The 16443-nt window shown below is 32.6% G+C and overlaps 3 protein-coding genes across 4 annotated transcripts; 1 reads left to right on the top strand and 2 right to left on the bottom strand.

Annotated features, from left to right (window-relative positions):
- Window positions 1–3202: 3202 nt before the first annotated feature.
- LOC105765169 (probable sugar phosphate/phosphate translocator At1g12500) lies at window positions 3203–4908 on the top strand. The gene has a single exon (XM_012584134.2). The coding sequence runs from the start codon at window positions 3486–3488 to the stop codon at window positions 4560–4562; it is 1077 nt and encodes a 358-aa protein (XP_012439588.1). The 5' UTR covers window positions 3203–3485; the 3' UTR covers window positions 4563–4908.
- A 2375-nt stretch (window positions 4909–7283) lies between these two features.
- LOC105762535 (blue copper protein 1a) lies at window positions 7284–8008 on the bottom strand. The gene is made up of 2 exons (XM_012580293.2): window positions 7783–8008; window positions 7284–7683 (listed from the first exon to the last, which is right to left on the bottom strand). Exons 1-2 carry the CDS (start codon window positions 7946–7948, stop codon window positions 7349–7351), a joined length of 501 nt encoding a protein of 166 aa, XP_012435747.1. The 5' UTR covers window positions 7949–8008; the 3' UTR covers window positions 7284–7348.
- Window positions 8009–9872: 1864 nt separating this feature from the next.
- Window positions 9873–14787, bottom strand: LOC105765168 (protein TPX2). 2 transcript variants are annotated; one of them, XM_012584129.2, is made up of 18 exons: window positions 14056–14786; window positions 13713–13865; window positions 13297–13383; window positions 13015–13162; window positions 12705–12813; window positions 12230–12280; window positions 12038–12135; window positions 11872–11947; window positions 11721–11783; window positions 11494–11580; window positions 11362–11420; window positions 11089–11167; window positions 10939–11004; window positions 10787–10849; window positions 10542–10628; window positions 10411–10455; window positions 10262–10337; window positions 9873–10165 (listed from the first exon to the last, which is right to left on the bottom strand). In XM_012584129.2, exons 1-17 carry the CDS (start codon window positions 14213–14215, stop codon window positions 10293–10295), a joined length of 1476 nt encoding a protein of 491 aa, XP_012439583.1. In that variant the 5' UTR covers window positions 14216–14786; the 3' UTR covers window positions 9873–10165; window positions 10262–10292. The 2 variants fall into 2 exon arrangements, with proteins under 2 accessions (XP_012439583.1, XP_012439587.1); XM_012584133.2 differs by having other exon boundaries at window positions 9873–10337; window positions 10411–10445; window positions 14056–14787.
- Window positions 14788–16443: the final 1656 nt, after the last annotated feature.

Genomic DNA, 16443 nt, shown 5'->3' with positions numbered 1-16443 from the left:
ATAATCTCAAATTATTTTTTTACTTTAACAACAAACAGTTTTATTTTTTTTTAATTTTTATTTTGATATTATAAATGTCCGTTTTACCATCTATGTTTAGTATTCGTGGCTGCCTTCCTAACAATGTTGTCTCCAAAATTCGAACCTACATTATTCCCTTGGGAGTGTACCATTGCACGACAACTTTCTTTTTTTCTTTTTTATGAATTAACATAGGTTTAATTTAGGATAAACTACACCTAAATACACTAAACTATTAGTAATTTTACGTTTTGGTCAATCAACTTCAAAAAGTTACAAAATGGCCATCAAACTATTTGAAAAAGTCTTCAATAAGAAAAATTTATCATTGTACTAATTTAATTAATTTTAATATTATAGTATTAAATTGGCTAACAATAGGAGATAAAAATTTTCAATAACTTATTTAATTGATTTTGATATTTTGAAATTGAAAATTTAAATATTAAAAAAGAAATTTAGAACTTTTGACAATGGGGTAAACAGTTACAATATGATTTTTTTATACATTATTTTAGATTATATTGCTTTTTCACTTTAATTCTTAATGTTTTTTTCTCCTGATCAATACTTATTAATGAAGTAACTAAAATGGAAACAACTTAAATATCGAATGATCAAAATAAAGATATAAATAAGATGTAGTGTACACCGCAAGTCATTATAAAGATTTAACACTTGATAACTAAATAAAAATAATTGATGAAATTACAAGAATTTCCTTTTAGCCTACGTAATCTACCCAAAAATAAATACGTTTGTTTGGTGAAATTTATAAAATAAAATCGAAAGATTCTTTCGGCTAAAGCATGAATCTAACCATTCATTAACCCTTTATTTATTTTATTAAATTTAGTAATAAAATTATAAATTTCATCAATGTTGCTTTACACTTGGATTATTTTAATGAAATTTTAAGGATTTGTATATAATTATCACATTTTTAAGATAAGATTTGATCATGTACTTATCATAATTATCTATAAAAATAGAGGTGAAAGTGGCCTTCATTTCCTAAGTATACGGTTAAATAATATATATATTATAATGTAAGTTAATTCTTGAATTTTATAATTGTTTGTCTAAATATTTTATTTTGTTTTTTTCAATGAATTATCAAGGATTAATTTGAATGAAAAAATTCTAATTTTAATATGAAAATTTAATTTGAAAAAGAAATTATAATTTTAATACGAAAATAATTTCTAAATTCAAGGATTTCAATATAAATTAATTATCAAATTGAGAACTAAAATTTATTTTAAACCCGTGATTAATATTACACGTTAAAAAGCATCAATTTTACAAATTTTTGAAAATTGCATTTTGAATGAATTTAGAAGTTACTTAAGTAGTTGATTGAGTATAGGTTCAATTGGTATGGATATTGTTATCAATGGAAGAAGATGTGTGTTCGAATATGCTAAAGCGTTTATTTAAAAATAAATATTGTTAGAATCTATAATGAAATTAATGAGAAAAAAACTTATTTAAGTATAATTTTAAAAATATATAAAAGAATCCCTTAAGTAACTGGTGAAGCAAAAATCACACGTGTAGCATCTTATTCATATGTTAGACATTTTGGTCATGTAAAATATTAAATACGAAACGATTATAAGACACCGATGTTTAAAAAAATAAAATCGTTTGTTTGACAAATTTTATGAATAAAATCGAAAGATTCTTTCGGCTAAACATGAGTCTATCCGTTCATCAACCCTTTTTATTTATTTTAAAGATAAATATTAAAATTATATATGAATATTAATATATAAATTTTGATTTGTATGTTTTATACATAAATTTGTAATTTGATTTAATTTTTACAAATTACTAATAATATTATTAAATTAATGTCATTTTATGTTGATATATTACATATAAAAACAACTATATTAAATATAATATGAAAATAAATGTATATATTTTTAATATGGACAATTAAATCAAAATCAAAGTTTCATTTGTATAATTGCACATTAAACTAAAGTTCATATATAAATTTGATATTTATCCCTTTATTTTATTAAATACAATAATAAAATTATTAATTTTGTTGCTACCTTAAGTCGCTTGATTGCTTAAAATGAAAATTGCAATGGAAGTGTTAGACTGCAATAGTCACTACACTTGGCACTGTCAACACTGTGTAAACAAAAACTCAAAGAACACCAGTGTTTGTTTATGTAATTCGGTTTCCTTATGTCTGTGAAGCCTAACTTAGTGAGTAATTCAACTATCTTTAATCAACAATACAACAAGTGATTCACGCACTACCACTATTCAAGTATAGAGATATCACATTTGTACTTAAAAGACTAAAATACTCACCTCCAAATCCTCTCCTTAAGAACTTAGGCAATAAACATTCAACAATGTTTATAATTCAGTTTGCACTCTCTAAAAAAAAAAAAAACCTCAATGAATAGATTTAAATGCACTCAATAAACTCTAATAAAACAACACATCCAAAGATTTTTTTTCTTTAAATTACCAAATTAAATAAGACAACTATTTAAACCACTCTCAACTCATTTTACCTCAACAAAATTTACTTAATTATTCATCGTTAAAACGTATAAAAAACCTCTTGAATTACTGTTGAAGAAAAAATTTACACGTGCAAGTATGATTATATTTTGCATTTTCTACTTAAAAATAAATAAATAAAATCATGTGAGTTATTAAAAGGTAAACATATCATTTCTATTAATTTTTTATTAATTTGTATTATTAAAATTGGTATAATTGATAAAATAATTAGATAATTACACATTAAGTGTTATATATACTTCATATTAATGTACATGGAGTAAATTTTAATAATAAAATAGGTGAACATTTTGATAAAATGAACAGTTTGTTCGTTGATTTGATGTATGTGCCTACTTTTTTTTATTTAGCAAATGAGTAAAATGTAATCTGACTATTAATACAAAAATATTCACATACTTTTATCCATAAAAGACACACGGTGATACAGTAGCAAACCATTGTTGACTGTCGAAGTAAAAGAAAGGAAGGTAAAAAGAAAAAAAGGAGTAGTTAAAATGTTAAATAGTATTAGTAATTACTGGAGTAAATATAAAAAGAAAGAAGAAAAATTGGTCAGAGTTGAGATTCAGACCAGCGTGTTGCTTGCTGGCGAATCCACTACCGACAGTCCCACCAACACTAAAACTCCCTTTCACTAGGAAATTGAATCGGACAACACCACTGTTTTATTTTATTCGTCTAATCCAACGCTTCCCATTACTCCATTTTCTCAAATCTAAATCTCCACCTTCAGATTAGATCACTCTTACTGCACATATCCTCTTCTCTTTACCCTTTCAGATCTAGCCAACCACACAAAAACAAGCCCAAAAGTTCCTCTCTCTGCTTCTCGTTCTCTGAAATTTCAAAAAAATCAAAATTTTTGGGCTTGAAAGTTAATCTTTACTGTCATCCAAAACAGCCAAATGGTGGAAGCGCAGACATGGACCACAAGAAGAATGAGCAATCCAAGGTTGGACTCAACGGCTACCGCCGACCACGAAGTTTTGGATATTCCAGTGACTCCAACGGCTGATGTCAGGAACAGCATCTACAACGTTGGATCCCATCTCTCTCCTAACCTTTTAACGGCGCTGATCATTGCTTCGTGGTTCATGTCCAACATCGGAGTCCTCATACTTAACAAGTATCTCTTAAGCTTCTATGGCTACCGTTACCCGATCTTCCTCACCATGCTTCACATGATCTCCTGTGCTTGTTACAGTTACGCAGCCATAAACTTTCTGGAAATAGTTCCAAGGCAACACATTTTATCGAGGAAGCAGTTCCTCAAGATCTTTGCTTTGAGTGTCATTTTTTGTTTCTCCGTCGTGTGTGGGAACACTTCTTTGAGGTACATTCCGGTATCGTTTAACCAAGCTATTGGCGCCACGACACCTTTCTTCACCGCCATTTTCGCTTTCTTAATCACTTGCAAGAAGGAATCCGGTGAGGTTTATTTCGCGCTTTTGCCTGTGGTGTTTGGAATTGTTTTGGCTAGTAACAGTGAGCCCTTGTTTAACCTCTTTGGCTTCTTGGTTTGCATCGGTTCCACTGCTGGCCGTGCTTTGAAATCTGTCGTTCAAGGAATCTTATTAACCAGTGAAGCTGAAAAGTTACATTCCATGAACTTATTGTTGTACATGGCACCTATGGCAGCCATGATTTTGTTACCATTCACTCTATACATCGAAGGGAACGTTGCGAGAATCACATTAGAGAAAGCTAGGAGTGATTCTTTCATTGTTTTCTTGTTGCTTGGGAATGCTACGGTGGCCTATTTGGTGAATTTGGCAAATTTCTTGGTCACCAAACATACAAGTGCACTTACATTGCAGGTGCTGGGCAATGCCAAAGCTGCTCTAGCAGCATTCGTGTCGGTTATGATCTTCAGGAATCCGGTGACCGTGATGGGGATGACTGGATTCGCTGTTACAGTAATGGGAGTGGTGCTTTACAGTGAGGCAAAGAAGAGATCAAAGTTGCAACTCACAACGCATTGATAAGATTAAAAGAAAAAAAAAAAGATAAGATTGGATGGGATGGGATTCATTTTGATTGTCACAATTTTTTTTCCTCTTTTTTATTATTCACTACAATTCCTTGCTTTTAATTTTTGTTAAACTTTTGATTAGATTTAATGGAGGGAAATAATCAAAGAAGAGAATTTGGATAAGAAAGAAAACTGTGATTGGATTGTATAGGAACGATCGAGGGAAAAAGGGTTAAATGCTCTTTGTTTTCATTTTATTTTCCCTTTTTGTTTTTGGGGTGGTTTAAGAGAATAAAATTCTCTCTTCCACTTTTCCCCTGTTTGTAATTTTATATAATATGCTTCTGCTGCTTTAATATGGAGTGCTGCTGATAAAGACTCAAATTCAGATATTCGTTTATTATGTTTTATGGCTGAGAAACAAAGTTTTCCCACTACAATATGTTGGGTATATCTTGCTGTTGCATTATTCACTTTATGTTTCTTCTAATTAAATTTGCTGATGCTGCGAATGAGAACTTGGTTCAGTTAGCAAATGTTGAGCCCTTGGGTCTTGAGTACTTAAGTTCGAAATTTATAATGTGTGGTTATACACATAGGTCTCTAAGTCTTGTTTTGTATGAAAGTTTTAGTTCAGTTAGTCCCAATTAGTTAGCTTTAGTTTGGGCTATATCAATTCTTAGCTCCGTATGTTATAATAATTTGACAGTACTTGATGGTTACTCGGATGATCTATTTATATGCATGATTAATAATTTTTTTCAGGGTGCATTTTCATGTGTTAAATAGAATTGTGGTCTAAAATTTAAGGTTTTTAAGTTTTAAAATTGATGGACAATGAATCAACCTTTAGGACTATTTCTTGATAACCTTTGAGGTCATTGACACCATTCATTTACTTTAAATGCTAGGTACTTGGAATAGTCCTAGATAGGCGTTTTCATTGTCTAACATGCTGTATGTTAACTTTGATTGTAAAGCCTTTTTCTTTTCCCTGAGTGATCGAGCTTTCACTTTAGCCAACGTTTTAAAACGTCAAATCAATGTGAATTCATTTAGTCTTATCGTGAAATTCCATGGAACAGGCCTGTCCTGTTTAACTTGGTATGCATGTGTCTAGTAGTTTAAGCTGGATGTGGCTTGATTGTGACGGTTTCCAATCAGCAACTTGCACCGAGGGACATAGGGCTTTTCAAAGTTGTGGTGGTGGTTAGAATTTTACTCTCGGAGTGACTTTAGCTTTAAATTTTTGTTTGTGTTGGAGTCGTATTAATACATGGCTTGTCTCAGTCGATCTTGGATGTCAGTTAAAGGCAATTCAAGAAAACGTGGCCTGCTTCCGTCTGTTTTAATTACTTGGCCTTCCTTGCAATCAATATAAGAAGTTTAATATAAGAAATTTAACCAACATTTTCAGATTCATCCCTAGATTAAGTGGCAAGATTATCGATTTGTTTAATTTAATTAATTTTTAGAGAAAATATATTTAATCACTAATTTAATCGATTTTTAGCTCGGTTTCATCTATTTAGCCAATCTAACTCTTTCAAACAAATCCATCTGGCCGATGCTTGTTTGAAAAAACATTGAATCTAACCTATGATTCCACTTTCATCTTTCATTAAATGTTTCAGATTTCCATTCTGACAGCACCGCAAATTGTACCATATTATTATTTGTTTGTCTGGTGTTGTAAGGGTGACCACGTTTACGTCTTTACTTACTGGTTGTTGGATCCCTGTTTACAACAACACATTCTAAAAACAGGAGGTTTGAACTACAAAATTAAACCCAATCTTGGATGAGACGGTAACAGTGTGGGGGCTCCCTTTGCCATACAACAATGGAGCATGTGAGTGTGATCTGAAGGATGACAGTCACGTTCGAGAATGAACTTTAAACCAGAATAAAAAAAATGTCCACCTTTTTTTTATTGTTGGAGGAGAGTGTGGGAAATGGAGATGAATCAAGCCCTCTCCTCATGCGGTTGGTTCTAAACTCTTTCTCAAATTTAGCTGCTATTCAATACCTTTCTCTTTTGTCTATCACCTCAGTATTTAAGCCCATTGTGTTTTTTTAAGGGTAAACTACTTATCCAACTATTATTAAAATTCTTTTTTATTATCAAAAGTTATCATTTAATTATTTAATTATTTAATTTATCTTTAGTCACCATGGTAGCTTTTAAAATGGGCATAACAGTAATTTTATCCTTCAACATTTATATATTGTCTTAATTTAGTCTTGATTCTAAAAAATCGAACTCTCAACATTTTTACCTTCTATAATTTGGTCTTTTTGCAGTTTTGGTTTTCTTTGTTAATGTTGAGGGTTAAAAGTTTTAGAATCAAAACTAAATTGATTGGTGATTAATTAATACTCGAAACATGATTATCGAACCACGTTAAATCATGTTAAAAACGTGATTCAATTATAATAATGTTAGACAAAGAAACAATTACCGAATCACGTTAAATTAATCATGTTATAATCACATTAAATTTAATCTTTATCATGAATTCGGTAATTTATCCTTTACTGTTAGTGTTCAATTAATCACGTGTTTTAATTTCTTGATCATGAAATTCAACATGATTGGTGCAATTCCACCATTATTAATTTTTCCCTTGAAGATGGAAATTATGAGATGGGATTTGGTAAGTACTGTCATAAGCCTTAAAGAAACGATCACAAATCAATTCTCTTAAAAAAAAAAAACAAAGTAGGGAATTTAAAAACACGAATACTCAACAACAGTTTAACCTAGGAATATGGATGTAGAAGACCATTGAACCATCAAACAAAGACCAACCCAATGAAGCTAACCATGACAGCAATCCATCCATAAAAGCTAAACGCCACATTTGGTGTTGCAGCAGATGGTGACGTTGGTGAACCGGGAGCGGTAGCCGGAGATCCCACTTGAGCAAGCACAGTTATGTTAAGCTTCATGTTCCGGGCTGCACAGTGGCCGGGTACACCACAGATGTACCATTTTCTTCCTGGAGTAGAAAGTGTGATCACATCGTTGCCAGTGGAGCGAACAGTGTTGTTACTTGATGCTTGACATTGTTGGAACTCAATTCCACTAACACCAATCACATTGTGAACTCCTGCTCTATAATTGAACACTGCATGAAGAATTGTAATTGTTTAGATGTTTTCATCACTTTAAATGTATATATATGTATGATTTTTAGATTATAGATAGAGAGAGAAGGTTGGTTTACCAAGCTTATCTCCCACATGAAATTCCTTTCCAGCTGCCCAACTTTGGTAATCAAAGTCAAGACTCCATCCTTTCTCATCACCAACAGTAAAGTCGGTGGCCAAACATGAAGGAACTGCAAAGAAAGCAACAATAGCTATGATGAAGAAGATGTTGGAAGAGGCCATTGTGGAGTCAGCAACTGTTCTTTAGTTTTCTTGATGGTGTGTTCTTTATATGGTCGCATTGAAGAGTTTCATAGGCAGACTATTTATAAGGTTTCTGATGCACATAGGCAGACTATTAATTTCGGTATATGTGAATTCGGCTAAGATCGGCACAGCCAAATGGCATGGAAGAGGGTACAAAAAGCTTCAAGAATCAAGCAGGTTTAGAATATTTAATTTCTTTAGAACTGTTCCTATAGTGGACTATTTCAAAATGGTTAACTGTAATTTCATGGTTTTCATTTGACACATTGCGAAAATGGCCTGCCATGTGTGTGAATATTAAACAAAGAGAGATTTGACTGGGTTGCAAATAAGAAAACTGAAGTTTATAATATGCTTTCTCATTCCTTGTGCATATTTCAATTCTGAAATTTGTGAGACCCCTTTTTACATGCTGTAATTTGATATTGATAGTCTCATTTCCATTGCTCTGCCTTCCACCCTAGAAAAAGTTCAGATGAAGGGAGGAATGCATGTAGTGTTTATGGAACACCCATCAAATGAAATTGTTGGCAAGATTCAAACCGTGATGGTTGAAATGTGCTAACGAATATATAAAGAACTAAAGCCAAACCATGTTAATGCCTTCCAACTTTAGTCCACATTGTTAATATATTACATGTGTCATTAAGTTAAAAATATTATGCCTACATTTAAAACTCAATATATTAATTCTCATATCATATCAAAATTACACAATCGTAGGGTTTGATACGATGGGAAGTAGTCATTTCTCTTTTAGAAATTTAGTCAGTTAGAAAGTGATTCCAACGTTTGGCAAGTCAAATTATATTTACTTTCTTTAAAATTTAATTTTTACTTTCTCATAACCATCTCAATGTGATTACCATGATAAAAGGTCGAAAATTACTATTTTTCTATTACTTAACGGATTCTTCATAAGTAAATTCCTTTTTCTAATTTTACTTTTTTCCTAGCTAGAAATTTGATTTAGCACTTCTATTTATATAAATACTTAGTTTTTTTGGAGAATATAGGTAGAATTGTTCCATTTAACTCGTATGGCTTATGGTTTTACATTATTATGATTTAATTATTTTTAGTTTTGCTCAAAATAATATTTGAAATCAACTAATTTTTTATATATCTATGGGTTAGCTTTAGCTAAAATAAAACATGATTTCGAGTTTTTTTTTTAATTTTCAAAATAAGTTTTATATATCCATGAATTTATATATGTCTTATTATATTTAAAAATACAAGCAAGACAAATTTAAAACAATTTTAATTCTATTTAAAATTAAAATTTTAAAATAATTTAAAATTTATCAATTAAATTTTATTATTAAATATTTAATCCAAATATTTGTTAAAAATAAAATTTACTTTAAAAATAAAATATGAGAATTATCTTTTATGTAATAAAGTTAAATTAAAGAAATTATCATTACAATCCTAAAAAGTATTTAGTGAAACAAATTATGTAATTTTCGTAAGATTTTAATCAATACATTTTTATGTATATCAAACATTATAACTTATTCAACAATAACGTTTCATTGAAATCATAACATCAGAAAGCACTAAAACACTACCTACAGGTTTTATTTTTGGCCTTCTATCCAAATCTGTCCTTAAGAGTACGCAAGCAAGCGTGTTCCAGCAAGAACAAAATAAAGAATCAAGTATGCAAAACAGGTTCCTTGAGTTTTAAGCAAGGGGCTCTCATATCTATGTTATTCATGTCGAACCCTTTTTTCGTGCATTCCTTTTGCAGACAATGTCTCCTAATGGTCTCGCCACTGCTATAACAAATACAAGGCGAAGTGGCCCTTCAAAAATGCTTATGGTATAAAGCATGTGGACAAAGAATACAATGGAGAAAGTGACTGAAACAATGGCAGATTTGGGGCTGTACAGATATGTATAACATTTTCCTTGTATTATTATGCACTTGGTCAGTTGTGACCCAGAAGTATATGGAGCACGAAAGTACATCTAACAACCAGTTCCTTTAAATATAAACTTTCTAATGGATATTCCACAGATTCCATATACTGCAACAAGGGATAGAAAAACTATGTTGATGAGATCTATGCATTTGTCAAACTGTTGATCCGTCAAAATTCTGAATCAACAGCAGCATATTAAGATGTCGACATGATGAGAAACCATTAGGGAGCGTGCCTTCACTTTCAGCGGATGCCCAAGCTCCTGTGTAATCTCTATGTAGAGTAATTTGTTCTTGAAAATCAACAATTAAGAAGGGAAGACGAAAGAGAGATTATTGTGTTAATGATCCCAACGGACCTTGTGCTCAATTGGTTACCAACTTCAGTGACTATCTCCCCCATAGAAGTGTTTTCTCTTTTGCCAAATATCTCATCTGTAAGAAAAGGTCATTAGATGTACTACAAGATGGTGGGGGAGGAGGGAGAGGCAGAAATTACAACAATTACCTCGTTTTCTGGTTGGAAAGAAGTTAATCTATTTTCTTTTGAGCCCTTATACCAAAGAAGAACTATATGAATACCACACTAAGAAAGATTGAAAATTTATAAGTGCTAAACAGAAAATACAGTTGACATACCAGGATAACCTTTGTAGATGTGAAGGTAGGGCGAGAGGACGTCATCTGAGATCCATTGCTTGGCTGTAGCTCAGCTGTAAGAGATAGCTGCAAGCAAAATAGGCAGAAATAGAGTATTTAGAAAAGAAAAAAAAATATCATGCAATCAATAAAACCCTGAAAAGATCAAACATTTTAAATGTTAATTAGAAATATAAAAGGATGTACACCAATTAAGCATAACTGAAAATCATATTCAGGTTTACCTTACTAAAAAGTTCAATGGGTGGATTTTGCGGAACCCTCTTCTCCGTATGGAAATTAAATTCCTGTTTGATAGACAAAGCACAATATCATCTCAAACAATTCAGCAAACAATCAGTGTGTATATGGAGAGGAAAGATATTCTATGCTATACCATTGGCACCGTGGTTTCCCTCTTGATATTTCGAAAAACACCAATATCACCTTTACTGGAAAATATCTGCAGAGGGAATTATATATTTATTGATACCTAGCTCAAGCATTTAAACAAACAATACATTGATGTAATTTGTTCTTTCTTTACCTTCCTATTTAAAGGACGAGCTTTGAAGTTGTACTTTTTGTCACAGACATCCTGGCTAGTGGCATCCATGAAACTAGGTCTAAGGATGCAAAAAAAAAAAAACCAGTGTCACTCCTTTATCAGATTCAATACGAACTTAAAACTAAGAAACACAAAGGGACCCACATACAAAAGAATTAGCACAAGAATAAATGTATGCTTGAATAGATACCTACATCGTATATTCTGTATAAAACTACAGTCTCTAGATAGTTGGATTTTAAAGCACTGTACCTTCTGGCTTCTCTAGTTTCATTGCCATTAGCAGAAATTATACAAGGTTTCTCAAACCCCTGCAAGAGCAAAAATTTTCCAGATATGAAAAAGCCTAAGTTAAGATGACAAATAAAAATATCAGCAGCAAACCTTATCAACAGCATTTGTATGGGTTGAAGAGGAGAATACAGCTGATGAGAGATGCACTGCCCTTTCCTGTGTCTTCAGGTGAAATTCCTGAGGAGAAATAAGACAGCAATCTAAGCTACATATGGAGGACAAGCAACCTCGTTTTGGTAAAAAAAATATTGCTTTCGATGCTTCTGCAAAATCCTATTAGTTCAGGAACAAGCAAGAAATTACTGTTCATCACTTACTTGAAACTCTGGCAACTTTGGAACACTCTTTTTTGGAAGAGGCAATGAAGGAGCCTCGAGAATCTGCAATTTTTAAACATATATTTGAGATCAAAAGCACAACAAAATCAGATTTGAAGGATGTCCCTTTCGTAAAATCATAAGTACCAACTTTTCTATTCAATGGGCGTGCTTTGAATCTATGTGTGACAGATGTAACATGCTCTTCTTCTGTATCATTCTTAGGCCTGAAATGAAGACAATATCGCACCAGCAGCTTGTTAATAATACCTATACTTTACACCTCAACATGTAAAGAAACAGTGACCTGAACTAACCGAATTCTTTGAGCCCTGTGTGCTGTTTCAAGCTCAGGTTCCCTTGGAATGGTAAGCCTGAGCTTGGTATTGATGGCATTTCTATCTTTAGTTCCATCCTGCATAACCACAATGAAAATCTCAGAATATTTTAGACGCAACACGGGTTAAGATCCAACTGCACTTCCAAAAACTAAACATAATTCAATGTACCTTTTTAGGTGCCTTGTGGACCAAAGTGGTTTGCTGCTTCACCTCCTCAACCTGCCATGCAGAACAAAAGTTAGCCCAAACCAGAAGCTTATTCAATAAACATGTAAACTGAACCATAATAGTAATAGAAATTAATGATAAATTTCAAATACCAACATCAGAGATCTAGTGTGGGAAAAGTGAAGTTAGATGCCCACTAGGAGAACTGATCTATGCAACATCTAGTTTGCCTCTATTCTCAGTTTTAATTGGTTTGTTACTTCATATTATGAAAAACAAAACCTGTAGGAGGACCTTACGATTACATGCACTCATTTGAGTTGCCAACTTGCAAACATTAAAAGGCAAGGTTCCCATATAAAAACCACTTCATTATGATTTAAAACCAACACATTATACAAATAGCTGCCATGAGAAATCCTGCAAAGTATGAGCAACCATGGTGGGAGGAGGGGAATTTCACGAACTCATGTACCTTATGCAAGAGACCTCCCTCTAGCTTTTGCCTCTTGGCAGCTTGACTTTCAACCACAGAAGAATTACCTAGGCTTCTGTTACTGTTTAGAACCAGTAGCTTCTGAAATCTACAAAACCAAACCAAAATAGAAAAACCTTAATTTAAGGATCTAATATTGCTAAATAGGATATAAACTCAACAATATTCAAACTGAAAGCAGACACTTCCAAGAGGTAAGATACTCTCTCTTTGTGAAATACAGGATTGTGAGAATGAGACTATGATCAAATTAGAAAAGAAAAGTCTGTTTGGCATTTCCATGACTTGCCTGGACGTAGCAACTTGAGTGGGTCGATTTTGTTTGGCTAACTGGCTAGCAGTAGGTTTCATAAGAGTTGAGCTCCTAGGCACAGGTTTTACACTCTTGGGTCTAGTTTTTAACTTATCACTGGGTAAATGATTGTAAGTTGTCAACCCTGGGAAGTGAACGAAAAAACTGAAGTGAGCAAAAGTATAGGAAGTAATGTTAAAAACAATCTTAATACTTGAAAGAAGGCAAAAATGACAATAATAAAGCTTGAAAACTACTTCGAATAAGCGTCTTGGTCACCTGAAGTTAACTGGAATGGTTTATTCAGAGCATTTTGTAAAATTTTCTGTATATGGGCGGAGATCCCTCCCTTAGTTCCTTCATTTCCTGAAAAACAACAATGTCAGTCCAGCACAGTTTTCAGATTTTCCGAAGAAAATCATCCTTTTTTTTCTTTTTAACAATTTTCTTGGTGATCTATCCTCCCTTTTAATCAAGGGTTTAACCAAGAACTCTAGAAACACTCAAACACAAATGTTTCATATAATTGCCTGCAGAAGCACAAACTTGTCTCAGACTGCCTCTTCTTAACCGACTTCCACGGCTCTTTATTAATATAAGCTAAACTATATCATTCGGCCTTAAAATTTAAACAGAAAGCAAGTTCAAAGAAATAAAAGCACCTCATATAAGATGCTAAATATGGTTAATTGTACCTTTGTTAATGGTACACACAGCTGAAAATCCCAACGCCATCATATTTTCCGGATCACTTTCATGTAATGTATTAGTATCTTCATCACATTTAGGAGATGTAGTAACATTTTCCAGGAGACTTTCCTCTCTTATAACTAACTTTGTCACAAAAGCTACAACCCAAAAGAAAGTAAAGAAACGACAATCATTGATATAATAACTCTATTTTTAAGAAAGAAATTTAAATATTTCTACGGCATATTTTCTTTAATCAAACAAGAAGGAAAGATAGTAATAATAACTGAAATAATAGTGAAAAATTCTTGCTTCAAGCAAACATTATTAAGCAAAAGAGAAACTGACGAGAAGGAGGATAACTTGGGGCCGACTCGAACCAAAGTTCAGCTTCTCTGGCCTCCACCGGCGACTCCTCGCTCGTGAAATCAAAGAATCTAGCCGCATCGAACTCGTAATTAAGATCGATCTCTCTCAAGTCCAACACTGCCTCTATCTCCATCTCCATCTCTCTTTACTTGTCTTTCTCTCTCCAAAACTTAATCCCTCTTCCTCACTCTACAATGCTGCTCTAACTTCACCTGAAACAACCAGAACCAAAGTCCGCCGCCATTTCCATCGAAAATTTGAAATTGATTTTCGCTTAGAAACCCTAGGAATCTTGGAAACGGCGAGTTTGAGTTGATAACGGCGATGACTACGGTTGAACCAACTTAACTGTAGCATTCAAAGCAAAAAAAATGTTTATTTCATCAAAAGGGGGAAAAATAAGAAAACGAAGAACAAAGGACAACATCCATAGCGTAAGGTACAAGCTAGCGGAGCCAGACTCTGGCCCTGCGTTTTTTTCCTTTTTTTTTTTTTTTCTATAGCGCCGAGGTATTGTAACGATCCAAAATTTGAAATTATGGGCTTCTGAAGATTAATATAACAACAACAAAAACATAAGGCTGCTTATTAATTTTGACTAAAGTATCCCTAATGTTTTATGAAAATTTTGAGGGTGGAACGTTATGTTGAGCGATTGTGGGGAGAGGGTAAAAGAGTGAATTAGATTTGAATTTCTTTTTGTCTTTGAAGTGAGAAGCAGTACTATAGGGGTTCGAGCACAGCGGTTTCGGGTGGCGAGATCATGTCGAAGGGACTGAAATTTCGGCGCAGGTAGAATTTGCCACTGAGGTTTCAATGTAATTGCGAGATTACCCCTAACGGTTTTATTCGTTTGTCAGGTGGTGAAAGGATGGGAGCTGGACAGAGTGAGGGCCCCCTTTAGATACGAATTCAAATCTGGAGGACTAAAGTTTAGAAGGGTAGAAAGGGTATTTAAAGATTCATGAGATAAGAGTCTAATCCATTTATTGTCCAGTTTAATATTATTGTCGTAGAAGCTCGATTTGTTAAGATGAAAATATTGGAAGATGTAGTCTACACTATTTTAATATTCTTAAGGTTTAAAATTTTAATGCTTTTAATAGTAGTATTTCAAAAGATAAATAGTAATTTTTTAAAAAAGTAAAATTTATCAATTGAATAATAATAATAAAGTCAAATTTTAAAAATTGAAAATGAAAATGAAAGTCAAATTTATCAATGCCTCTAATTAATACATCAAACCTTTATTCTTGATTTAGATAATTCCATGATAGATCTCTACATTTAAGAAATCCTAGACTTCATTAAGTTCGAGAGATACGATAACTAAAATATCTTTTGCAATAACACTCTGCCTTAACCTCTACCTCAAGCTCAACATTTGGTTCGACCACAGCCATTTTGCTTAGCTCAATCAACTTCATTGACATGTACACTTATGCCATAGGGATACCATAGATTTCTATTTCCTTTGCCTTGGCCTCTTAGGGTAGATTGGATCCACACTAAATTCCTCCTCAAAGCTTACAATTTTGGACATTGGATTTGATTTATAGGAGCATTTCCTACTAGATAAATATATAGTTTACCGATATTTGTAAACCATTTCATATAAATTTTTGAAGTTGTAAAATTATCATCCTCAACCATTGAAACGAGAGATATTTGTCAAAGACAGTCGATTTAATGTGTGAAGTGCCTAATAAATCTAATCGTTATATAAGTGTACATGTCAATAAAAAAAATGGCTGTGGACTTTGGAGCCTTGATTTAATTCGATTGAAGTTAGACATTAAAAAGAAAAAAAAGGTTTACCGTCCGCCGGCTAGAGGTGATTACTGTAGATGATTTTGTAGGATTAATGTCGATAGATGTAATATAAAAAAGAAAGAAAGAAGTAAAAGTGTGAATACTTTATGATGGTTTACAATGGGTTTAGCCTATAAAATGGATTAATATCACTGTCTATTAATGATAGACTCTAAGGACAATGAGGAATAAAAATTTAGCAGCCGATGACGAGAATTTTTTGTGACTCCCGCGTTTTCCAAAATATATCTATAGAGGTTGCTATTGAAATAAGGAATGATGACCAGATTTTGCTTTATGATTCTCATGTTATTTTGTAATTGATCTTTCCCTTTTTCTAAAAAAAAATGTTTACACCATAAAATGACAAAAAAAATGGAGTTATTTATGAGTTTGAAAGGTGGTTAAGCTAAAAAAATGTGAAGCCAACCAGCCTAGCACAGCTCAACTCAAGCCAATCCAATTATACGGGTATTATTAATACTATAAGCTTTAGAGCTGAATAGGGTTTTAATGAAAATTGAGATCTAAGTGCTGGAAATAATTTAACATGTA

Source organism: Gossypium raimondii, chromosome 12 (genome assembly GCF_025698545.1).
Source record: "Gossypium raimondii isolate GPD5lz chromosome 12, ASM2569854v1, whole genome shotgun sequence".
Classification (NCBI taxonomy): domain Eukaryota; kingdom Viridiplantae; phylum Streptophyta; class Magnoliopsida; order Malvales; family Malvaceae; genus Gossypium; species Gossypium raimondii.
The sequence above is the reverse complement of the archived record's forward strand: the minus strand, read 5'-3'. Positions and strand labels throughout refer to the sequence as shown.